At 37.7% G+C, this 21,875-nt stretch overlaps 1 protein-coding gene across 3 annotated transcripts in view; it reads left to right on the top strand.

Moving 5' to 3' along the window:
• Positions 1 to 21,875, top strand: part of DNAAF5 (dynein axonemal assembly factor 5) — a 31,266-nt gene that overhangs the window by 6,583 nt on the left and 2,808 nt on the right. Inside the window, exons 5-12 of one of the 3 annotated variants that reach the window (XM_055708725.1) lie at positions 773 to 942; positions 3,874 to 4,086; positions 5,933 to 6,076; positions 11,040 to 11,208; positions 13,707 to 13,854; positions 14,903 to 14,980; positions 19,535 to 19,685; positions 21,043 to 21,199. In XM_055708725.1, the coding sequence (XP_055564700.1) occupies positions 773 to 942; positions 3,874 to 4,086; positions 5,933 to 6,076; positions 11,040 to 11,208; positions 13,707 to 13,854; positions 14,903 to 14,980; positions 19,535 to 19,685; positions 21,043 to 21,199 (1,230 nt within the window). Of the gene's footprint in view, positions 1 to 709; positions 943 to 3,873; positions 4,087 to 5,932; positions 6,077 to 11,039; positions 11,209 to 13,706; positions 13,855 to 14,902; positions 14,981 to 19,534; positions 19,686 to 21,042; positions 21,200 to 21,875 lie in introns of all 3 variants that reach the window. The other 2 variants (XM_055708724.1, XM_005438222.4) reach the window with 2 other exon arrangements.

The raw sequence follows: 21,875 nt of genomic DNA, 5'->3' as shown, positions 1-21,875 counted from the left end.
GATGGAAGAGGCATATCAGTGAGCTGCTTTTCCTGAAAAGGCCTTAGAAGAGATATGTAATAGCTGTGATTTTTAAAACACTATCAGTTTGGTTGGCCTGATCTATTACATAGCACTTTGAAAATCAAGTGTCCTGGGACTTGTACATTTGCTAGACATGTTTTTTACCTTTTCCTTTAGAGGGCATGATTGACATTGTCTGTTTTACTGCAGTTCATGTCCCCTGTATTATTTGTGACTTCTACCTTTCTTTCCCTCTCCAAACTATATTTCATTAAGTGATGCCACAATGCTTGCATGAAAAAGTCTTTCTTCTGTTTCTTTATTGTTTTTTTAATGGGATTCGTGTTGCTGTAAAAATTAAAAGGAAATGACTAAGCTGGGTTCTCCAAAGTGGGTAATGTCCCATATTCATTTAAGTTCTCTTTCTCTTCTGTAAACTTTTAAAACATGTCATCTAAATCACTATCCAGTAATAAATAGAGATAAATAAATTTTCAGTGTGCTGCGTGGAGTTCAAATTCTGCAACATGTATTAAAGAAATGCAACTTGCATGGGTAAATTCCTCAGCAGCATTTGGAATGGTTTTGTTCCATGCTGAAGCAGACACCTATCACTCTTACCTTGGAGCCTTTAAACTTTTCTAACGTTTAATATGCATTGGCTTTTCCTTTGATAGTTTTTTCATGCGTGTGTGGTTTCTTCTAGTGACTCGACCAGGACTAGGTTGTCGGGAACTTGTGTCAAGAAACCTCTACAAAATTCTTCCAGGTCTCTGTCATGATATAACAGACTGGGTTGAAAGCACAAGAATAAAAGCATCTGAGCTTCTGTATACGTTATTGCTACATACAGAGGATCACATAACACAACACATGGAGCTACTGCTTAGAACTTTGTACCAAGCGTGCTTGGATGAAGAAAGCAATGTGGTTAAAAATGTAAGTTTAATCTGTTAAATCTATTGTGTGCTGGATAAAGAAGATGGACCCAGGACTATGAAGGACAGGGTCTGAGGGTTGACCTTACCTTAGGGCACTGCAAATTGCCCATGACTGAAGGCTCCAGCTCAGGTTTTTAGGAATGTTAAAAACATGTGAACATTATACTTGATTACTATGTTAAAATAAATGTATTCTTGTATTATTGGTATGAAGACCAATAATAACTTTATTTAAATACTGTTTAGTTTATGTACCAACCCCATGAAGCATTGATAATGTCTCTAAAAATCATAAACAGTGAATTAAAGTATAAATGCCTTGGGGCAACAAATTCAATTTAAAAAAAATGTGCAGGTCATGCCCCTTCAAGTTAATTTCACTTACCTCCCCCTGCTGCATAATCCAACCATAATTCCAACCAAATACTGAGGTATATTTATTCCATGTGATACCTGTATTCGTGTTTGATTACTTGACTTAATGCTTGTAAAATGGCTTTTTATTCATGTTTTTTTGTGAGGAATAATTAGTATCATTTTTTTCTAACAGTTGATACTCTCAACACTTTCAACAATAAATCAATAAAACAGATGTAGTTGAAGACATCAGATAAATTTAGCTCAGGATAGACGGGTGATACAAATATTTTTACAGTTCTAAGGCAAAATCTTCTGTTCATATTTCTACACCAGGAAGAGAACATATGTATAACAAAAACAAATCCATATAATTAAAGCTGTAAATCTTATTGCTTTGAGAAACTGGAAGAATGTGTTCTGCTTACTGGATGCAAGCAGTCCAGCCAATGTCAGAAAAAATGATTTCCTAAATCAGGCTTTTCTTTAAGATCCTGCTATCAGTTGAACTACGTAGACCACAAAATCAATCCATTTCTGAGATTATCCTTTTTCTTATTTTTTCCCCTGCAATTTCTTGTGGTGTTTAGTCTTTCTTAGTACGAAGTGTTGTCTCCCTCCCTTAATTTTTTTCCTTACTAAGTTACCCCTTCTAGCTATTGTACCCCTTCCACCTCCCCTTTCACAACCAGCATCTGACTTTCAACCACATTACTCTGCAGTGAGATTGAGCTTGTAAACTAAGCCAGCCACACACTGATCAATAGTAGAGAGAAGTAATCCTGGAATACTGTCAGAAGTCATCTTTTTTCAAAAAGGGGTAGATGGGCCTTAAGGGAAAAAATGCCCCAGGATTGAAATAAGATACGTGCTACTTGTGGGTGTGCAGCTTCTCAAGTTCCTTGGTGCTTATATAAAAATACATAAGAAAACTTAAATAATTAGAAAAATAAACCCATGTAGCCCTGCTGTCCAGGTCAAATTTCCTATCTAGTGCTTGTTGCTATAAATGTAAATTCAAAAGTGTGTGTTCCAACAGCATATAGTTTTCCCCTGCCTTTTTTTTTTTTTTTTTGACCATACTTGTCTCTTTCTTAGAATTCCACCACTAATCTTCTCACAGGTGCTTCCAAGAGATTTATTCCCAGTTAGGAGATGGTTTCTATATTTAATCTTATTCTTCTTGTGCCAAAATTTAAGATTCAGCTTGTTGGTTTTTTTGTGAATGCCTTTTATCTCCTTTTGATGCTGCTTCCCAGGGTACTGTGATTATCCCCACTTAGTGTTTGTCACTGTAAAACCCATTTCAGAGCAGCCACCAACATGGAAAATATGCATGTCTTTTCTCCAACCTAACAATATCAAGTGAGATGTATAGGAGTAAAAGACCAGATGGTCTCTTATGCTTTATTTTCTTTTCTTGTTCTCCTGTTAAAAGGAGTAGATAAATTGATCCATAAAAATGTACCGATTCATATCTTTGAATTGTTTAATTGTATTGTCCTTTTCCAGTTTTCAGAGCACTAAGAGTCTTTTTCTTTCTCTGTGTCAAATACGGAGGAAGACAAGGTTCACATCTACGTAGAAAATGTCGTAACTGTTTTGAATCTTCACCCTTGTGAAAAGGAACAGCTATATATAGTGCAGATTTGAACTATAGAATTCATGGCTACATGCTTCTATTGAGACTAAAAGAACTAGGTTGATTTAGGTATTAATTAGGTGCAATTAAAAATCCATGGCTAAATCACTAGACTGAAAATTATACACAGAGGGAAGTAAGCTTTCATGTTTGGGGAAACGAGCCAACCATTAAATAAATGGGTTAGGAAGAAATGTTTCTGTTGCACAGATAATGGCACAGTAGTTGACTATATCTTTATTCATGCACCTGACTGGAAATACTGGGCATCGGTCGGGCAGTAAGCTCTGGTGTGATGGTATTTCATGTGGAATGCAACATACCAATATGTCTGCAAGGCAGAGATGGGATCAAAGGAAGCGAGTATCACGGGGAATACATAGTAATTTAAGCCTTCTCAGTTAAAGAAGTAAGAGTTTGAAAGCACTGGGCAGTTACCCCATGGCAGTGCTTCCATACTAAGTGAGATCTGTAATCTTAATGTCAAAATATAGTACAACAGCAAAAAAAATTCTCTTTCTAGGTTTTATTGTTGTTGCTTTTAATAGATGGGTGGTGGGTGCATTAAGAGCATGCCTCAACAGCATTTGGAGGGCAAAATGCTAAACCACTAAATCTGCAACATCTGCTTATTATAAACTAGAGAGTTTTATTACACTGAAAGTTGTACACTTCATTTGTGTGCCTTACTTTCTCATGGAAGCTTGTCTGATGCTGAGAACAGTGCTCGCATGCCTTATGTTCTTACTGAACACATGTCAAGAAAATTTCTTCATGCATATAATCATTACTGAGTGGAAAAGGCTTACAAGGCAACTGCTGAAGCATTTAAAATAACAGCTGGAATCATAAAAACAAAAAGGCCATGATATGTTGAATGGTCTTTGTGTTTTCGGGAAAATCCTCAAGTTATTCCCATTCTTTTTTCAGTGTGTGAAAGCAGCAGAATTGATTGGGACGTTTGTCAGCCCTAAGGTGTCATTGAGATTAATCACAGCAGCCTTTGAGAAGACACCCAAGCCATCCTGTGTAATGGTTCTAACTGCGGTGATCCGCGGTAGCCCAAAAGGAATCTTACGGCCTCATTTGGCCGATCTTGCCGGCACACTGTCACAAGCTGGAGTTTGTCAACGATCTGAAGAGGTAAGAATCATGAAAATACACAACAGGCTACAGTTTTAGATCGGTAGTTCTCCAACTTATTTTTTTGTTTGTTCTCCCTAAAAGTTCCCATTCCTATCCTCCTTGCACGCCTACCCCACCCTATCTCAGGGTATGGTTGTGGATATGCGTCTGAGACAAAACAGGAGCTTCCTTATCCTCCCTGGGCTATGTTGTGGTCTCCTGGTCAAATCTGCTATTCCCAAAAACTTGCTAGCAGTCCATCCTCACAGCAGATGTGAGTTCAAGTTTGAGAACTTCTGTAAAAGGCTCCAGATAGTGGGAGAAAAAGGGTGTTTAGTATGTACTGTACTAATAGAGGGCTACCTTGGCTGATCCAGAGGCAGAATTTAACCCATGTTTTGAAATGCCTTGTGTTCACAATCTGAAGGAGATCATATATTTCAATCCTAATCAGTAAAAATGACCAAAAACTTTTCACAGTTTGTTGCAATTGGTGTGTCAGGTTTCCAAGAAAGATTCCCTCTTGATACAATCTTTGGTTTGTTTTGTATTATTACTGTTTCCCACTTTAAAAGAAGGGTACCAGTGCTCTTACACATACGTTTAGGAGCATGCTTTCTAAACTGTTGGGACTGGCTGCTTCTCTTTAAGTGAGAATCTAGGAGGAAGGCCTTTGTAAATCCAAAATTTAGTCCCAAGTGTACCCTTAACTAATGGCTGAGCCTGAAGACTATTTTCATTTTAGCATTTGAAGAATATTCATCAATTGCTATATAAGGAGGTGAGGGATTCTTTTCAACATGGAGATTTTTAACTTGTAGAATTTTTTTTTCTTTCAACTGTTTGGATGTGGAAACAGGTGTTAAAGATGCACAAAAAGAATCCTTACAATAATTTCCCTCACAAATGAAATCCCAGTTTTCGTTCCACCCAAAGCTTGTTAGACCTCTGCTCTTAAGATGACCAAAAAAGGGCCAGTGTTGTGTCTTCAGAAAACTCTTGACTTCATGTCAGATGCAGGCTTCCCTTTAAAACAGTTACTCATGTGTAGACTGAATCTAGCGTAATGGTCTTTTTGAGCCAATGTAAGATAGGCGTTTGAAGTTCTTCCCTCATTAGGTTTCTTCCCTAATGGAATATGTACCAGTGATACAGGAATTAACCTTAATCTCCACGAAGTCTGTGATGATTAGGAACTCACATAACTGGAAGCACTATAAGCTGATTGTTCAAATAACAATTCCCTGAAGTATATCTGCAAAATTGCTGTGAGGTCTTAAGCTTACCGCTTCCATTTGGCATTAGATACGGTAGACACATTCATCCATAGCTGAAGCTTTTGGTGGAGTTGTTCTAACCTTTGGTCTTGGAAAACAGTCTTTATCAAATGAGATAAATTGGCTGAGGTAAAGGCAGACACTCAGGTTTTCTTGGTTTATGTATTTAACCATTATCTATTCAAAATAGTCAAACATGGAATAATTAAAAGAGTTCTAACAAATGCATTATTAATTAACAAATTACATTTCAGAATGAGAAAGTACTGTCAGTAAGCATTCCAAAAAGCTTTGATGTTTTTATTCACAGGGGAACTGTTGTGTGATTAAGAGCAGAGTCCTGTATTTTGTTAACAGGGCAAGGTAAATAAAAACACATGGTGAGGGAGGAAGACTATATTGTATTCTATAAGAAGTAGGATGTAGGTAATCAAAAGAACTAACATGAAATCATCAATATGTTACCAATTCAGGGGATTATACAATGTTCAGATTTTATTATTATCATTTCCCATCTCTCTCCCTTAAAGAGAATGTTATGTTTTTCTAACAAAACATAATAAATACATGCTTTTATTTAAAAATAGGTCTTTTATACGGAGCAGTTGCTTTGTTGTGTACAAGCATTGATTGAAGTATGCCAGGAAGACTGCAAAGAAATTAGCTTGCAGCTAATGAAAATTTTGGTGACAATAATGGCAATAGCATGTTCTCAGCACGTTAAAGAAAAGGTAAACTATGAGCTGCTTTAATATTTTGTGATGTTTCTGATTTTTGCTATTGATAAGACACTTGGTCTAAACAGAGCCATAATTATTTGTCTTGCTATTAGGTTTAAACTACAGAAATCCACAAAGATTGGTAGTTTGAAATTATTTGGTGTTGCGTGACCTTGAGTGTACCCTGTGTCTGTCTCCTCATCTTTTTCCGTAGCTGAAATTACTTGCAGTTTAGTCTCTTCAAAACGGGTAAAGACAACTTCTCCAGAAGAATAAATCATTAAAATCTTATTTGTGAGACCTAAGAACGTGTCCAATACTGCTAGTTTTATTTAGGGTTTGCTTATTTTCATTCTGTATATGTGTATGTACAATAATCTGTTTCAGAAATTACATAGAAATATAATAGGTAAACATTTAGATATACATAAACTTTCAAATTAATCAGATTCACCCATGAGAATGAAAGCAGCATGAGGGAATACTGGGATTCTGTGTTTAGTCATAAAACTGTTCTGCAAAGACTATCCCCATAGCACTGTTCTGGTGATTAGTTAATATTTAAAAGTCACTGTGAAGGCTGAAAGCATGTTATCACTTGTCAGTCAAAATATTGGTATTTCTGCTTGGCCAGTTCATAGTCATTAGATACTATGCCTGTTTCCAGGCAACAGTTTGAAGGTCTCAATTTAATGTTGAATCCTGCAAATCCACAGGGCTGTGATTAAGATTAACAGCGACAGAGACTAGGGTCTTACAGGTTATTTCTTTTGTAGAACTGGAGGACAAGGTAGTGCTAGGGTTAGGGTGGGACTGAAGTTGAGGTTAAAGTGCCAGAATTGCTGGATGTACTGTTGCATATCGCAACCATGACAAGACTAGAACATACACTGATGTTTCTAAGGCAAATACTAGCTCCTACATAAGTGTGATCTGCAAAAATCTGGTTAATATCGGAGTTTGGCTGACATAACAGAAAAGGATATTACTTGAGTAAGAAACTTAGGAGTTGGTCTTATTGCTACATCTTGTAAGGCTTTTTCACTGGCTGTGGGCTGTTCCAGTAGGGAGTAATGACTCGTGGCTACTCCAAGGTTGTGCGTCTCTCAGTGCATACTATATATGATTAATACCAGAATTATGTTTGGAGTTGGGTTTACAATTTGGGACAGCAGAGCCTGGAGAATTACATTTCTTCGTAACTGCTTGAAGGCTCACAGAGTCAGAATATGTGCTGATTCTGAGAAGGACCCTAGAATTCAATTTTATTTTGTGGCCAAAAACACCCAGCATGGGTCTGTAGGCTACAGTTGCAACTAGGTTTTGGTTTTGGTTTGGGTTGTTGATGTTTGCGTTAAAGTGTGTTTAGATTAAGTTTCAGATTAGATGGTTTGAAGTAGAACATGGGAAGCTCACAGTTGGGTGAGGGCTGCTGTTGGCCTAGAAGAACAGTTTACTAGGGTGGATATTAATCACTGGGCCATGGTTTAGGTGAAGTTTTGGGACAGGAGGTGTTCAACAGTTTAAACTTGTCACTGGATTCTGCAAAGCCCTGTCTGTGCTGTCGGTGCTGGTTGAGCTGCTGGTGCTTACTTTTTAGTTAGATATAAGTTACTGGATTATGTTAATGTTGGGTTCTACACAGGAGCACACAAGTTGCCAGGAAAAAACTCAGTTTATTTTTTGACTATTAAAGAACAATTTATCTATAGATCAAGAGTACCACTAGTGTTAAAAATGTGATAGTTTCATAATCAATTTTTTTTTTATTTTTAGACAAAGATCAGATTGATTTTTACAGTAGTTGACCTTTTTACCTCCCCACCAGAACCAAAAGCTTAAATGTTGCAGGAATGCCTTAAAATCAAGTACATCTGTAGATGCCCTGATAATAGATGAGCTTTTTTGGCTAAACGTTATCTCAACCCCTTATTTCTCTCTTCCTCTTTCTTCCCCAAGCTAAATATCAAATAAATCAGTAAGCCATCCTCATGTAGCATAATTGTGACCTATCCAAGTTGTCTTTTTTTCAAACGTGTGCCTTAAATGCGATGGCTATTCTACTTCCTTTTCTCTTGCTCCCAGGCATGGTATTCCAGAGGCCTGCGTAGCATCAGTATTTACGGCCCCAGAGCTGACAGGCTGCTTCCAGCAGGCATACATTTAGAAAATTATTCTGCAAGAAGTAAAATAGAGCAAAGCTTGAAACAAGGATTGAAAAGACTTTGCAGGTCAAAGAGGGTACAGCGTGAAGATCTGTCTCATGGAGGGCCAGTACAAGGATGGGATTTTGGCGGGGGGTTGTTCTGTGTGTGGTTTTCTTGGGGGTTTTTTGTTTTGTTTTTAAATAAACAATCTGTCCAAGTAAGCCTTGGACAGATGGATCTAGTATGTTTTGGCATATCTGGTCTGTTTAGCCTTACGGTGGTCTATAAAGTCAGCAACGAACCTTTGAAACCTTACAAACTCATACTCCTACAAAGAAAGCAGTTTCATGGAGATAAATTCTGATTTCCATGTACAGAAAAGTTAATCTCCCAAGATTATTAAAGGTTTAAGATATTCCTGCAGTTGCAGATGATTTTTAAACTTGACAGTACTTTGGATGAGAATCCTTTTTCTCATCAGCCTTTCTTTCAGCTAGACAGATAGAAAATCTGGCAACAAGATTACATAATTGCAATATTTCAATTTTGTCACAAAGACAAATATGGCTTGAATTTTTAAATTATTTTCTTTTCCCCAGTTACTGACTATTCTAAAACCTCCATGAGCTGTACAACTTGCAGAAGTCAAGAAGTCCCTGTTAAAATAGCATAAGACCATATCAAACAAATGTATTACGGCTAGCTTTACAAGTATACATTTGTTGTTTGGAAAAAATCTGCATAAAGGATCAAAAGATTTTGCATATAAACATAAATTGTTTTTTAAATTGCCGTATAGAACTTCAGTTCACACTTTACTATAAAGGGGACAGAAGATCACAGAGATAGCCAAGACCACAGGTGATGTGACCTGATTGTGAACACTCAGGGTCTTGCTTCATTTTTGGCCCCTTTGCTATGTGTTAATCAGTGTTCTGGTTGCTTAGGGCTAACGAGAAAGACCGAGACCACCAACCGAGCACTTCAGTATCGTGATGAGGAGTGTGGTTTACAGCCCCAAACAGACTGAAGCCAAATCAGTTGTTAGAGTCTGTTAAGCATGTATTGAGCTTGTCAGTGACTTAACTGGTGACCTAAAGATAAGAAATTGTTTCATTACCAGTGGCCTGTGCTATCTTGGCTCTTCTTTCGGCACATGTTAATTATTAGCATGAAAATAATGTATCACTGCATTTGTTAGCATTCAAATATAGGAAAGAAAATCACCCTTGCTATTTTATTTTTTAAACTGTGAAATACAACTTAATGGGAAGATATGCAGCAGTCTATTGGCATATTTAATTTATTGTCTTTATTTAATTGTACTCTTGAAACTAGTTTATTTTAAATCACCTGTGAACAATGTATGACTTTGTATTTCTTGTTCAATGGGAAAGAACATCTTGCAGATTGTGTGGGATTAATAATGGGGAACAGTTTCTTTCTAGACACGTTCTGTAAAATTAATTTATGGATAAATTGATATTTTATATACAGGTTATTCTGAGTTATTTTGGCTAGCTGGCAGAATGCTTCCAGAAATGAGAAATCTCTTGTGCTTGAGGCAGGCAAACCTGCTTTAAAATCAACCTTTGTCCTTAGCAAATCCTGATTTTTCTTATTTACACCCCCCCCCCCCCCCGCCCCCGAGAAATCTCATTTATTTTCTCCACATCTGGTACTTCCATAATAACATCCTTCTCTGGCAAGTGATTAGTCCGTAAGATTCTAAAGGTCCTAGGCATGTATCAGCTAACTTGTGTGCTTGAGTTCAGCCTAAATATGTCAAAAACATGACTACAAATTGTCATTCTACTGAACCACTTAGGAGTCAAATGATGGCACTTCCAGCACTGCACTGCATCTTTCCCTGCTGGAGCTGCCCCTGCTGACAACATATGGCACTTCTCAGTGGGGTTTCTAACAGTGTCTTGCTCCCCATTCTCGATTCACTGTCCACTGAAATCACTAAGACTATAGATGCTACTTCCAGCCTGCTTTTAATCTCTTCCTTAGAGAAGTTTTGTACCTCTTGTAGGAGTCTTCAGGAATTGTAAAAGCAAATTTTCCTTTGTTTTGAAATAAATCTGCTACAAATGATTAAGAAAATCTATATGCTTCCTTGCCAAGCATGATCATGTCTGGAATTCATTTAGTAGTTCTTCTTACGTTTTATTTGTGTGTGTTATATTTGCCTGTCTTATCTGAATGTAAATATGAAGAAGGTATTTAAAATGTAACAGTGAATTTTGTTACTTCTAAGCAACACAAGTTGCAAATTTCAAAATGAACTTGCCCAGCTACTGGAAGGAGAGTGTCTTGCATAATTAAAATTGGGGAGGTGGGGGAAGGGGGAGAGGACTAATACCATGTCCTTTCTGAGCTGCAACAGCAATAGTTTTTGGAAGCTGCCATACCCTGCTAGATGGGATTGTTAGAAATTCCCTCTATGCTAATGTTTTAAAGCATTCTTAAATGAAGGAGAAAAATCACTACATCTTTAAAACTACGAAGAGCGTTTTTATGATGTCGTTAGGTTTTGGATGGGTTTTCACACGGATTAGACATTCTTTCATTTTGCTGTTAGGTTGCTGTGTTCCTTATGATTTCATTTTGAAATCAGGACAAATGTTTCACTTCAAATAAAAGTTAGTGGATGTAGTATAGGCAGACACTAAATATCAGTCTTGATTGTCCTAGTAGAAACTATGGAAATCTTTTTATGTCCCTTCTGTTCTTACAGTATAATTATGAGGTTTAGAAGTTGTGGGATTTTTCTTTAAAATTGTTTCAGTTAAGATAAAGTGTCCTGTCTCTTGTTTTGACAGGCAGAAGAAACGATGTCTTCATTAGCTGAAGTGCAGCAATTAGATAGTTCTCTTGATCTCTACAAGCAGCATATAACTCAGCTTATGGAATGGGTTTCAGTATCATGTGATTGTTGGACATGCTGTTCTCCAGAAATATTGCAGTTGGATGTCATCGCAACTCATTCAGGTACAATTTATTTAGTAGTTATAAAAAAATAAAATAATAATACAGTAATAATCTCCATAGCCTGAAGACATGCTGTATTTAATAATCAGAAACGTCACGAGACTGTGATGGAAAGCAAGACTGAAAATGTTGAAGCAGTTCAAATTCCAAAAGACTCCTTGGCTGCAAGGAGCTTACTAAAAGCACTTAAGCTTTCAGATGAATGAAATAGGTGAGGGTTATGTGGAGCCTAACTGATGTAGCTTATGTCTCCAAAAATTTATCTATTTTTTCCATCTATTCACTAGTCTTATAAAAGATACTATCTTTTTGTACGAACACTTCCTCACTTCTGTGTATAGATTAGTGAAACACTGGCATACGCTTTGCTTATGTTCACTGTGTAGATCTGAAGCTTCCTCTGACGCAGCTCTTCAGATTGCATCTGGAGGCAAGGGACACAGTGACAGGCAGTCCTTTTCACCTAGGCACCCATTTTAAGATTATTAAAATGCAAAGTCCTGTTTATTTGGTTTTTCCTTTCTATTAGTTAAAAAGGGGATGTAGATAGCTATTTCAGCTACATATGGGTGAAGTATTTTTATTGATTGCTACTGCAAATAGCTAAATGTGGACAGGTATGTTTTAAGGGACTATCTTCTGCATTTAATCCTGGAATTTCAAAAAGAGCCTCAACAAAACTATCTGAAGCACCTACTTGTTGGTTTGTGTGGCAACCAGCATTAAGTACTTTTTCCTTTTTCATCTGTGGAAAGAATCAGTGCAGGATCTGAGAGGCCAACTTTTCTGTATATTTCTGCTCCTGTTTCCATGACTGAGGAACTTCTAGACGGTTGTCTCTGTTTTTGTTAATGCTAAATAAATTATCAAATGTCTGGGCAAACATTTTGGCTTGTACCCAACACTGGTAATATGCTATTGTCTGTGTTTGCTGTCTGACACAGCAGTTCCTAGACCTTGGTGGGGTTTTTTTCTTAGTTTTCTTTTCATTCCCACACATAATGTTGTTTTAAATCAATTAATTAAGTTCACTCATTTCAATTTTCTGAGGTTTTACTGTTGTTCAGGAATATATGCTTCAGCTGAAATTAGCAATGTAGTTTATTTTCCATCTCTTGAATTTGCTCTTATCAGTTTGATATAATAGTAGTATCTTTTTAATGTCTCGGAACTCACATGAAGCAATGTATTTTGAATAAATGCTGTGAAAATAAAGACCTATTTGTTGGCAAAGAAATTTAGCAAATTGCAGTTCAACAGCCTGTATTGTTTCTGTCTAGACAGTGAAGATTTGGGGGGAGTATATTATTATTTTAAACATTAAATTTCCAGATATTATTAAATGCTATTCAACTTGTTTTGGAATCTTGAACGCTTCAATCTGTCCATTCCATGTGTGAGGAATATTATTCTCATCAGAAATGCCAGTGTTGTGTCTCCTTCTGGGAGGATTTTCTGAGTGACTGGAGCTGAATTGGATGTGCATCACAAGGATGCAAAGCTGAAGAAGTTCCTAGAGGAAAGCAGTTTATTGCAAACGTAGAGCAGAAGGAGCATTCTACAGCAAGAAGCTTGCAGAACAAAGCATTTGTGTAGCCTATGTGTATTCTTCCTCTTTAAAACCATGCTCATGCTAATCATTATCAAGGAGAAAGGCACAAGCTTCCTTCTGTTTTGGGAAAATAACTTCTTCACATGTTCAGATAACAGGGGCTTTTTGTTTGTTTTAGTGGTGAAAACAGAATTCATCGTAAGATGTGAAAATGTTAAACTAGAGAATGGATTTGGAAAATATTTTTATTTAAAGTAGCTTCTAAAATTCATCGTATTTCAGATTCTCTTGTAAAACGCAAAATAAGCATTATTTAAACATGGGGAAAGAATACTGCTGCAGTAATTCTGCTTTTCAAGTTTGGAGGTGGACCCTTTCAAACATGCCCTTTCCTGTGCCTCTGAGAGTCATGAACGTATTTCCCTGAATGCTACATGTGGAAAAACTTGAAAGAAGAAAAAAGCGTAGTTAATGCTGCTGTTTGGAGTGGTGTCATGGTAACTTTGTGCATTAGCCTGGAGCTTTCAGAGCTACATAACTAATAGTGTTAATCCCCCCTCAAATGCATTAGTCTACCCAAAATGTCATCTCGTACCGGTGGTCCCAGCAACTAGCAGATGTCATTGATATGTCCATGCTATATAATGCCGTGTGGTACAGCAATACCATGCTGGCTACGTGAATGTGGGGTAAACCAATCTTCACGGAGCACTGTGCTGCCGTTGCTAAGACTATGGGTACCTGAGCCCCTGGACAGTTAGTCTGGGTATTTGTATATGGCCTAACAAGATGTAACATGGGTACATCAACGGTTGCCATGCAAGAGTGGAAAGTTAAGTACTATTTTAATACCAGACATATTACAGATTTTAATGCACTTGCACATTAAACATCTAAACAGAGCTTATTTGTACTCAGAAATAAGTCTTAAATGTTTATTTTCTAGGTCCTGTCATAGGTGAAGCTCTAAATGATTTTATTCTCATTCTTAAGACGTGTCTTCAGCCAGACAAAGATCCCCAGATGAGGTTAAAACTTTTCACTGTTTTATCGCAGTTGTTCCAGAAAGCAAGTGAAACCGTCAATTCTCAGGGGTAAGTAGAGTTCTAATTTCACACAGCTATTTGAACAGTACAGTGGCATTAAAAAGTAATGACCATGGTAGTTATTTAACCCCTGTAATTGTGTCCATGTTAGCATGTCTGGAAGAAGAAAGACTTTCCCACCATCTTCTACTGCATATTTTTTTGCTGTATTTTTTAACAATGCTTAGAAGGGCAGAATGCAATAATTTTAAAAAAATTATAAATAAATTGAAGTCTGGACTTCTTCCACTGTAGTCTTCCTACTTCTGCCACTATGGATAATTAAAATGGATGTCATGCAGATCTGGATAGTCTTCAAAAAAGAAAGAGCTATAGTTGAAAAGAATACATGTTTGAAAGCCAAAATGGGGATTCTTAAGAGAGAACTGTGGAGGGCGTTAGTGGTTTGTTTTTTTTTTTCCTTTTACTCCCAGCCAGCTGCTAAATCCTTAAACTTTCCCTGTAGTCATTGCAAGGAAACACTAAAACACCCCCAAAAATGGGCATTTAAAAATGCCCGTGATGCAGCATGGTGTTTAAAAAGCATTGAACTAAATGTTTGATAAAGGATTAGTATCATTCTCAGTGACTGAAGATGGAAGTCTCCTGTTGCTTGGCACTTTATGCATTGCAAGTACAATCTAACTATAATTTATGGTGCTTATAAAACCACTCCATTTATAACAATGCCAACAGTGAGGCTCGTTTGTTATTATTAATTTACCCTTACTAGTAATGCAAACACTTCTGTAAAGTTGTCCTGAATATGTAACCCATATCTGCTCTCCTTTTCCTAGTGCCCGTTGCATTTAACATGTAATTGTATTCTTATGCTTTTTGTTTTTTGCAGTTTTAACTCTTAAAACAAAAAACAATCACAAGAAGTGTTTTTCCTAAAAGTACTTTAATAGGAATTGTCACTTATATTTAAATTTTTTTTTCATTATTCTAATTGGCACTTAGTGGGGATTCTGTTATACTGAACATTTATTCGGGTTCCATGAGGCTGCGTTAGTATGAATGTAGACGTATTTTTACCGTTTTTAGATATATTTAGTATATTCATGGCCTACATCATACAGTGGGGGCAAGAGGAGGAACAAGCCTGGTGTTCCCATTCAGGGGGGGATTCCAGGTAAGCTGAAGAATCTCTGCCTAGGCATCCCTTAATGGATTTTGAGCTAGTGTGCTTAAGATGGAATATAATGAAGCTGTCCTTTTTTTAACTGAAAGCTTTTGTGCTGATAACTGGTGTTATCAGTTACTGTATTTTCAGGATCCAATGTCAAAATCCCTATTCATGTGAAAAAATCTTTGTAGTCAGTGGATTAGTTGTTTAAATAATGTAACTGAGCGGTAGTTACAAGATCCACTAGATATGCAAGAATCTTCCTAAAAGAAAGAGAAGCGAAGCACTCTGAAGTGTTCCAGGAACTGTTTGTTGTAAGCTAATCTGTTAAACCTCAGATCTGTATCATCTGAGAATGCAAAGATGTGGAGCCAAGAAACTCATTTTATGTGTTCTGTGGTGCTCTGAGCACAACAATCATACTTACTAAGTGTGTAATAACGTAATTCAGTCTAAAAATGGGATAATGTGACTCTCCTATCTATTTATTTTCTTTTATGGCCTAATTTTACTGTCCCTTTATTTACTGCAGGATACATTATTAGCTCTTGTTCATCTGCTATACAATCACACTTACTATCTTCTACATTTGTTCATTCTTTCAAAGTATTTAGTCAAATTCAGACCTGGCCAACAAGTTAGTCACACTGGCATTTCTTCTTTATGCTATTTCTGAGGAGGAAGAGCAGGAGACCATTTAACTCAAAATGTATAACAGGTTACAGCAGAATAATGTTTGAAGAACAGAGTTAAATTCTTTGATCTGCCTCTTGTAGAGATCTGCAGAAAATCATTTAGGCTGCATCTAAGCAGTGTGACAGGTACGCTACATGGCATGCTACAGAGTCCTGATGTGCACTGATCCTGACAAGAGTGGCTAGAGGTAGGAAGGAGCTCTCTATTACCGGATAGCCTTATTCCTTCTTTATTTCTCACCTGTACAGCAGGATTGGTAGCACTTTGCTCTGAAGGTCTCTGAAGTGCTCAGGTAAGTATATCAAGTTAGGTCATGTAGGTACTGCTGGTAGAAAGATGATCAGTGCAGGACCATATGGAGAAATATCATCGAAGAGTGAACTTTTGTTTTGGCAGTAGTCAAGGTAAATAGGATGAAAAACAAAATCTTTCATCTGCAACCCAGTTGTTTGTATAAGTAATGGAACCAGAGAGGGGGAAAAGAAAACCAATGCAATAAGCTGCCAGCTTCACTAGGATTCCCAGGAAAGGGAAATTATCAGTGTGGAAAAAGTAGAAGAACATGTTTCAAAGTAATACTCTCAGTAAATATAGCCACACATCACACCAGCTCTACACAGGTAGCCACGAGGGAAGTTCTTGTGCTCGAAGCAGTATGAGTGAATGCCCTTTTGTCAACATTAGATATATCCATTGAGGTTTGTAGACCTGTTTGTATGAAGAACAACTCCTGGCTAAGGCTGCCCCAGTCTAACTCATAATGAGGCTCCCTGTCCTCTGACAACAAGAGCAATGCAATGAGTTTCACCCGTAGGTTTATCTTCAGAAACTAAAAAGCGGTACAGGGAGGTGAATGACTCTTTAAAGTCTTGATCCTACTTAACCATTGTCACAGCAAATGCATTAATGTAGGAACCAACATGCAAAGGTTTGAGGTTTGAAGAGGCTAGATTTAGACTAGGTATCAGGAAGAAATCCTTTACCGTGAGGGTGGTGAGGCACTGGGGCAGGCTGCCCAGAGCAGCTGTGGGTGCCCCATCCCTGGCAGTGCTCAAGGCCAGGCTGGGTGGGGCCTGGGGCAACCTGGGCTGGTGGAAGGTGTCCCTGCCCGTGGCAGGGAGTTGGAACTCCGTGCTTTTTAAGGTCCCTTGCAACAGAAGCCATCTTATGAGTCAGTAATTACTGTGTGCACAGATCTTATTTTAGCTATTTCATATCCATTGGAGGATAAAGTCTCAACTCTGTAAATACAAACAGCACTGACAGGGTATGGTTCTTTCATGGAAATGACTTAATTAAGAATGTGACTTAGAACTAAGTTACGCAGATTTACAACTGTAGGATCTGAAAATGGAGAGGGGGGAATTTAATTGCATCAACAACAGCAAAAAATACATCTTAACGGTAATGAGAGATAGTGTAGTGAAGTAGTAATAAATTCTGGTTACACAATCGCATTCGCTGCTGGCAGTAATTTGTTTAGCTCCTTAAAAACATTCTAACAGTTTAGATAGGAAGTCTTTCAGTTATTATGCTAAACACAGTTGTGTGGTCATTTGATTTTGTTTGAGTCCGACATGATTGAGTCGGATAATTGCCAGATACTGCTTTACTGATTCTATTTCAAGGCACTAGAACAAATATTCTCACAAATAGCATAGCCTTGTGGTTAACATAATGCTGATGGAATTTACCTTTATGTTTTGACAGATTGGTTTTTCTTTGCAGCTTAACAGAAGGCTTTATTAAAAACAGAAGCAGCTACTGATCAGATTGCGCAGTAGCACAGAGAGCACAAAACTTTTCTTAGCTTTGGAGCTAAGGAATTTTGGAACGATGGTGATCATTAGTTAAGAATTTTTTAATGGAAAATTATTAATTCTCAAAAATTTGTTTAAAATAACAAAGCTAAAGGTTTTTGATGAATTAAAGTGTGTCTAATGGGACATCAGATTTCTTGTTTATTACTGAGTCTTAAGTGCCACCTGCTGGGCAGGAAGCAGGAGGGGATCCCTGACGCTCGGACACGGTGCTCCCTTAGCCAGGGGCTGCCGCGATTGAGAGACGGGACACAGCTTGATGCAAGCAAATGTCACTTTAATTAGCCTAATATCGTGATTATATACGCACAAGCAATTGTTACATCTTATTCTGATTGGTCCAAAAACTTGCTTATTCTATGACTGTGTGGCAACTCGCGCGAGGATCTCACACTAGCTATTAGCAATTCAGCAATAGTTAAAGATAACAATGTCTGCAGTTCTTGTACCATGTCCTTGAGCAAGCTGACAAACCCACCGCCTTATTCCTTGTATAGTCTCAACTTGATACTTAGTCCCTGTTTCTATACCCTTCAGTAATTTCTCATGTCCCTTATCACCAGAGCTTGTGACCCACAAGCTCGAGCACATTCCTTTCAGCTGATTGTTACTTGTGGTCCTGCTTCCCAGGCCCCCTCCTGCAAGGGGCTAAGCAGCAGCCAGGTGTATCTATTTCCATCATGCTGAAGATGGAGATTTTCAGTTTTGTCTGTGTGCATTAAATAGTTAAGGCTTGGCAGGCTAGCTGGTCATACTTCAGTCAGATTATACCAGGATGACACGGTCTAACTGCAGTGGATAAAGGGTAGTTACAAGAAAGAAGTAGATAACAATTAATTTTCTTTTTACATTGTTACAATATTATTATGGAATTTTTTAATGCTGGATTATTTTGTTTTTAAAATAAAGCTGTTGGGAGGATTTTTTTAAACATAGTGGTAATTGTTAACATCTACCCATTGTGGTCTTCCTGTGGCTTGGCACATCTCTGTAGGAGCCACTTATTCATCCTGGAAATGTAGGACTCCTAAAAAAAAGTCGGCAATAGCTTCTTCCCTTTCTGCCAAGCACCAGGGTGGTGATTTGCTGTTTTGCACTCAGGTGGCTGCAGTCCAGGTCTGTGGGAAGTTTGAGTAGAGTGGCACACAAGTTGAGGTAGATTCAGCCTGTTATTTCTCAGTCTGTTTTGGATGCTGCCAGCTGCTTTTTAAGGCAGAGAGACACAGTGAATAACCTAAGCCTTAGTTATCTGGTCACAGCCAGGCACAAATGTCTCTGATGCAGCAAAATCTTTTTTTAACTTGTGTGTAAGATCTATATCTTTGATTGAGCTGGAATTAAATAGGTGTGAGGGAATACTCCCTATTGCAATTGCCGACTCTCTAGGAACTTCTAGCATTATAATAGCCCATTCAGTAGAGGGGGAGGAAGAAGCATCAGGAAAAGTATCACAGATTTGTGTTTGTAATGAAAACAAACTAGTATTGGGACTGGCACCGCTGGAAAATCCTACAGACCTCTCATCCTTGAGGGAGACGAGTTTCTGAGCCAAGGGAAAGCTGTGTAGACTCCCTGCAGTATCAGTAGTTCGGGTCTCATCAATAGCATTCATACTTCTCACATTATAAATACTTTTCACTGGACAGTCTCAAAGGGCCTTACAAATATTAATGAATCCTCACAGCATTCATATGGGGTGTTATCTCCACTCCACAGACGGGGAAAATGAGACAGAGAGAAGGTAAGTAGTTTACCAAGATAACACAGTGAGTCATGGGCATCGTCTGAAGTGGGAGAAAGTCTAGCCTCCCCTTTCCATGAATGTTAGGTATTTGTTAAATATTATCTACAAAAATTAAGTTATGAAAAGCTTATCATAAACACTGCAATCACATTGGCTTATAAGAATTTTATTTTTTTACAGAATCTTCTTTTTTCCTTTTCTGCCTATGTTTGTATGATGGAAAATTCTTTTTTACCTCCTGTCACTCTCTTTATCACTTTCTCATGAACCTTTATTTTGCTTTCTTATTTTTGGCTTCAGGCTGTTCCCTAGCTACCTTGAGACTGTGATAAAAGACATACTGGCTCCTAATCTGCAGTGGCATGCTGGAAGAACAGCAGCTGCCATCCGCACTACAGCTGTATCATGCCTTTGGGCTCTTATCCACTGTGAAATGCTTTCACCAGAAGAGGTAAATTCTCTCTTTCTCATCAAACGTACTTTGAAATCTTAGGCAAGAAGATAAAACAAATACGAGGGGGGAAAAAAAGAATGCATCTTTATTGTAGGTAATATTTCCAGAGGGACATCTAGTTTTCATAATAAAATTAATTAATTGTAATTGAGTATTAGTAATAGAAATGATCAGTAGTAGAGGGACAATGATATTCTGATAAGACACCTGAGGCTGGCAGTATGGTAAAGCTGTAGAACTCGCCATCATCAACATTTGTAGATCTTGTTGTAGTGTAATTATTACTCCTGTAGCACAAACTATTAACCACTATTAGCACAACAACTTGGGTACTTGACGTGACTGGACCCCTAACCAGCGCCTGTGCAGCGGCACTGGAGCTAGCCAGGACGTGTTTCTGTGTAGTGGGGCAAAGACAAGTTACCTGGTTGCCTTGGGGCCCACAGGTCCATTTAGGGAAAAAAAAAAAATCAAAAATATTCCTGGAAAGGGCAGGAGGGCAGGAGAACTTGAGATGGGTCTTGAAAGGTATCTGAAGAAGCTGAAGTAGAGAGCTAACAAGGAGTACACTTGAAGAAATGTTACTCACCATAGTGATTAAGGATTAATTGAATCTGAGGGGTTTTTTGAAGCTGCTTTGCTAACAAAAAAGCATTTGGAAGTGATGCACTGGAAATACATTAAGGGCATTTAAAAAAAAATAAATTTAATTTAAAAGTTATTAAATGTTCATAGTCTGTGTTCATAACAAACCTTAATTGAACAAAGTGCTTGAACACGTGTAACTGGCTGAGTTCACATATATGAAAACATTTATATCACGCTACTGTTCTAGTTAAACATTTTTTATGAATCAGTGCCTTAATGCCTGTTTTGCATTAATGTATACAAAATGTACATATTAATAGCAAATCACAAAACTCACTAAACACAGTATCACAACAGTCTTTACTGAAAAGGTTCCTTTTAGAATAAGAGCACCATCTACTGGTACGTGTGCATAACTTTAATCTCCAAAGTATTTAAAGTTTTGCCTACAGGTTTTTTTTTAAATAAAAAGGCAAGCAAGTGTAAAGCTTTTACAAGTTACGTAAAACTAATCTGCATATATACAGAGCATTCATGAACTGGATGATCGACTGGTGGATTTTCATTGCCCAAATGTGCTTAGAGGCAAAAATAGAGCTGTTTTATCTTCCAAGATTTTCAGGTTAACTTTCATGGTTACCTTTTTCTTTTTAAACTAAGCCAGCCATTATTGGTCAGACTTAATGGTAGCTTCTGTAACCAGTAAGCATATTGGTTTAGAGTGACTGAAAAGCTGTTGTTCTGTGTTTTTTCCTGTTAATTGTAGATCTTAAAAGTCAAAGACGGCCTAATGCCCCAGGTTATTGCTGCCATGGATGAAGACTCTAAAATTACTCGACTGATGGCTTTACGTATTGTTGGTGTATTTTTAAAAGTCTGTGGGAGGCAGTTTGATGAAGAAAAATTTACCAGCGTTTACACAGGTAAGTGTAAAAGTTTAATTGTTTTACTCTTAAGTAAAGATCTCAGTGTTGAAGAATTACCGTTGTTTTTATCTGAAGTATCATAGTTACCTTAGCTTTTAAGCATGAAGAGCTTCATGCTGGAGCAGTGGGCGGATTCACTATAGAGCTTTAGGAGTCACTTTGGAAGTTGCCCACCTCACCTACGGAATCACTGCAGCTGGTAGCAGTGAAAGCACTAAGGGACTGGGTAGTAGCAAAACCTGCTGTATGTCACTGGCACCTGGCTTTAATGCCACGTAAAGAGCAAAAAGCCTTTGAGCAGTCTGAGATGTGAACAGGGGCAATTTTATTTAGACTCAGTTTTGCAGCTGTTCTTATTTTACTCCCATACTCTAATATTCTAATGCTATTTCTGCGTTCTCTTATCTAGTATTTTAACTATCTAGGTAGTTCTTCCCCAGGGTAATCTTATAGATATTAAGGAAATAAAAAAAGCACTGCACAAAATCGTACCATTAACAGCATCTTTGTATATGAGAGGCAGTTTAATGTCTTAATCCTGCAGAGACTAAGCATGGTCTTTAAGCAGTCTCATCAGTTTACGCGTATAAAGTACACATACACATCTTAGAAAATCAAGGTGTTAAATGCTTCAGCAGGCATTGCTGGGTGTGACTCCAACAGCGCTTGCCTC

Source organism: Falco cherrug, chromosome 4, assembly GCF_023634085.1.
Source record: "Falco cherrug isolate bFalChe1 chromosome 4, bFalChe1.pri, whole genome shotgun sequence".
In the NCBI taxonomy this organism is placed as follows: Eukaryota; Metazoa; Chordata; class Aves; order Falconiformes; family Falconidae; genus Falco; species Falco cherrug.
The sequence above is the reverse complement of the archived record's forward strand: the minus strand, read 5'-3'. Positions and strand labels throughout refer to the sequence as shown.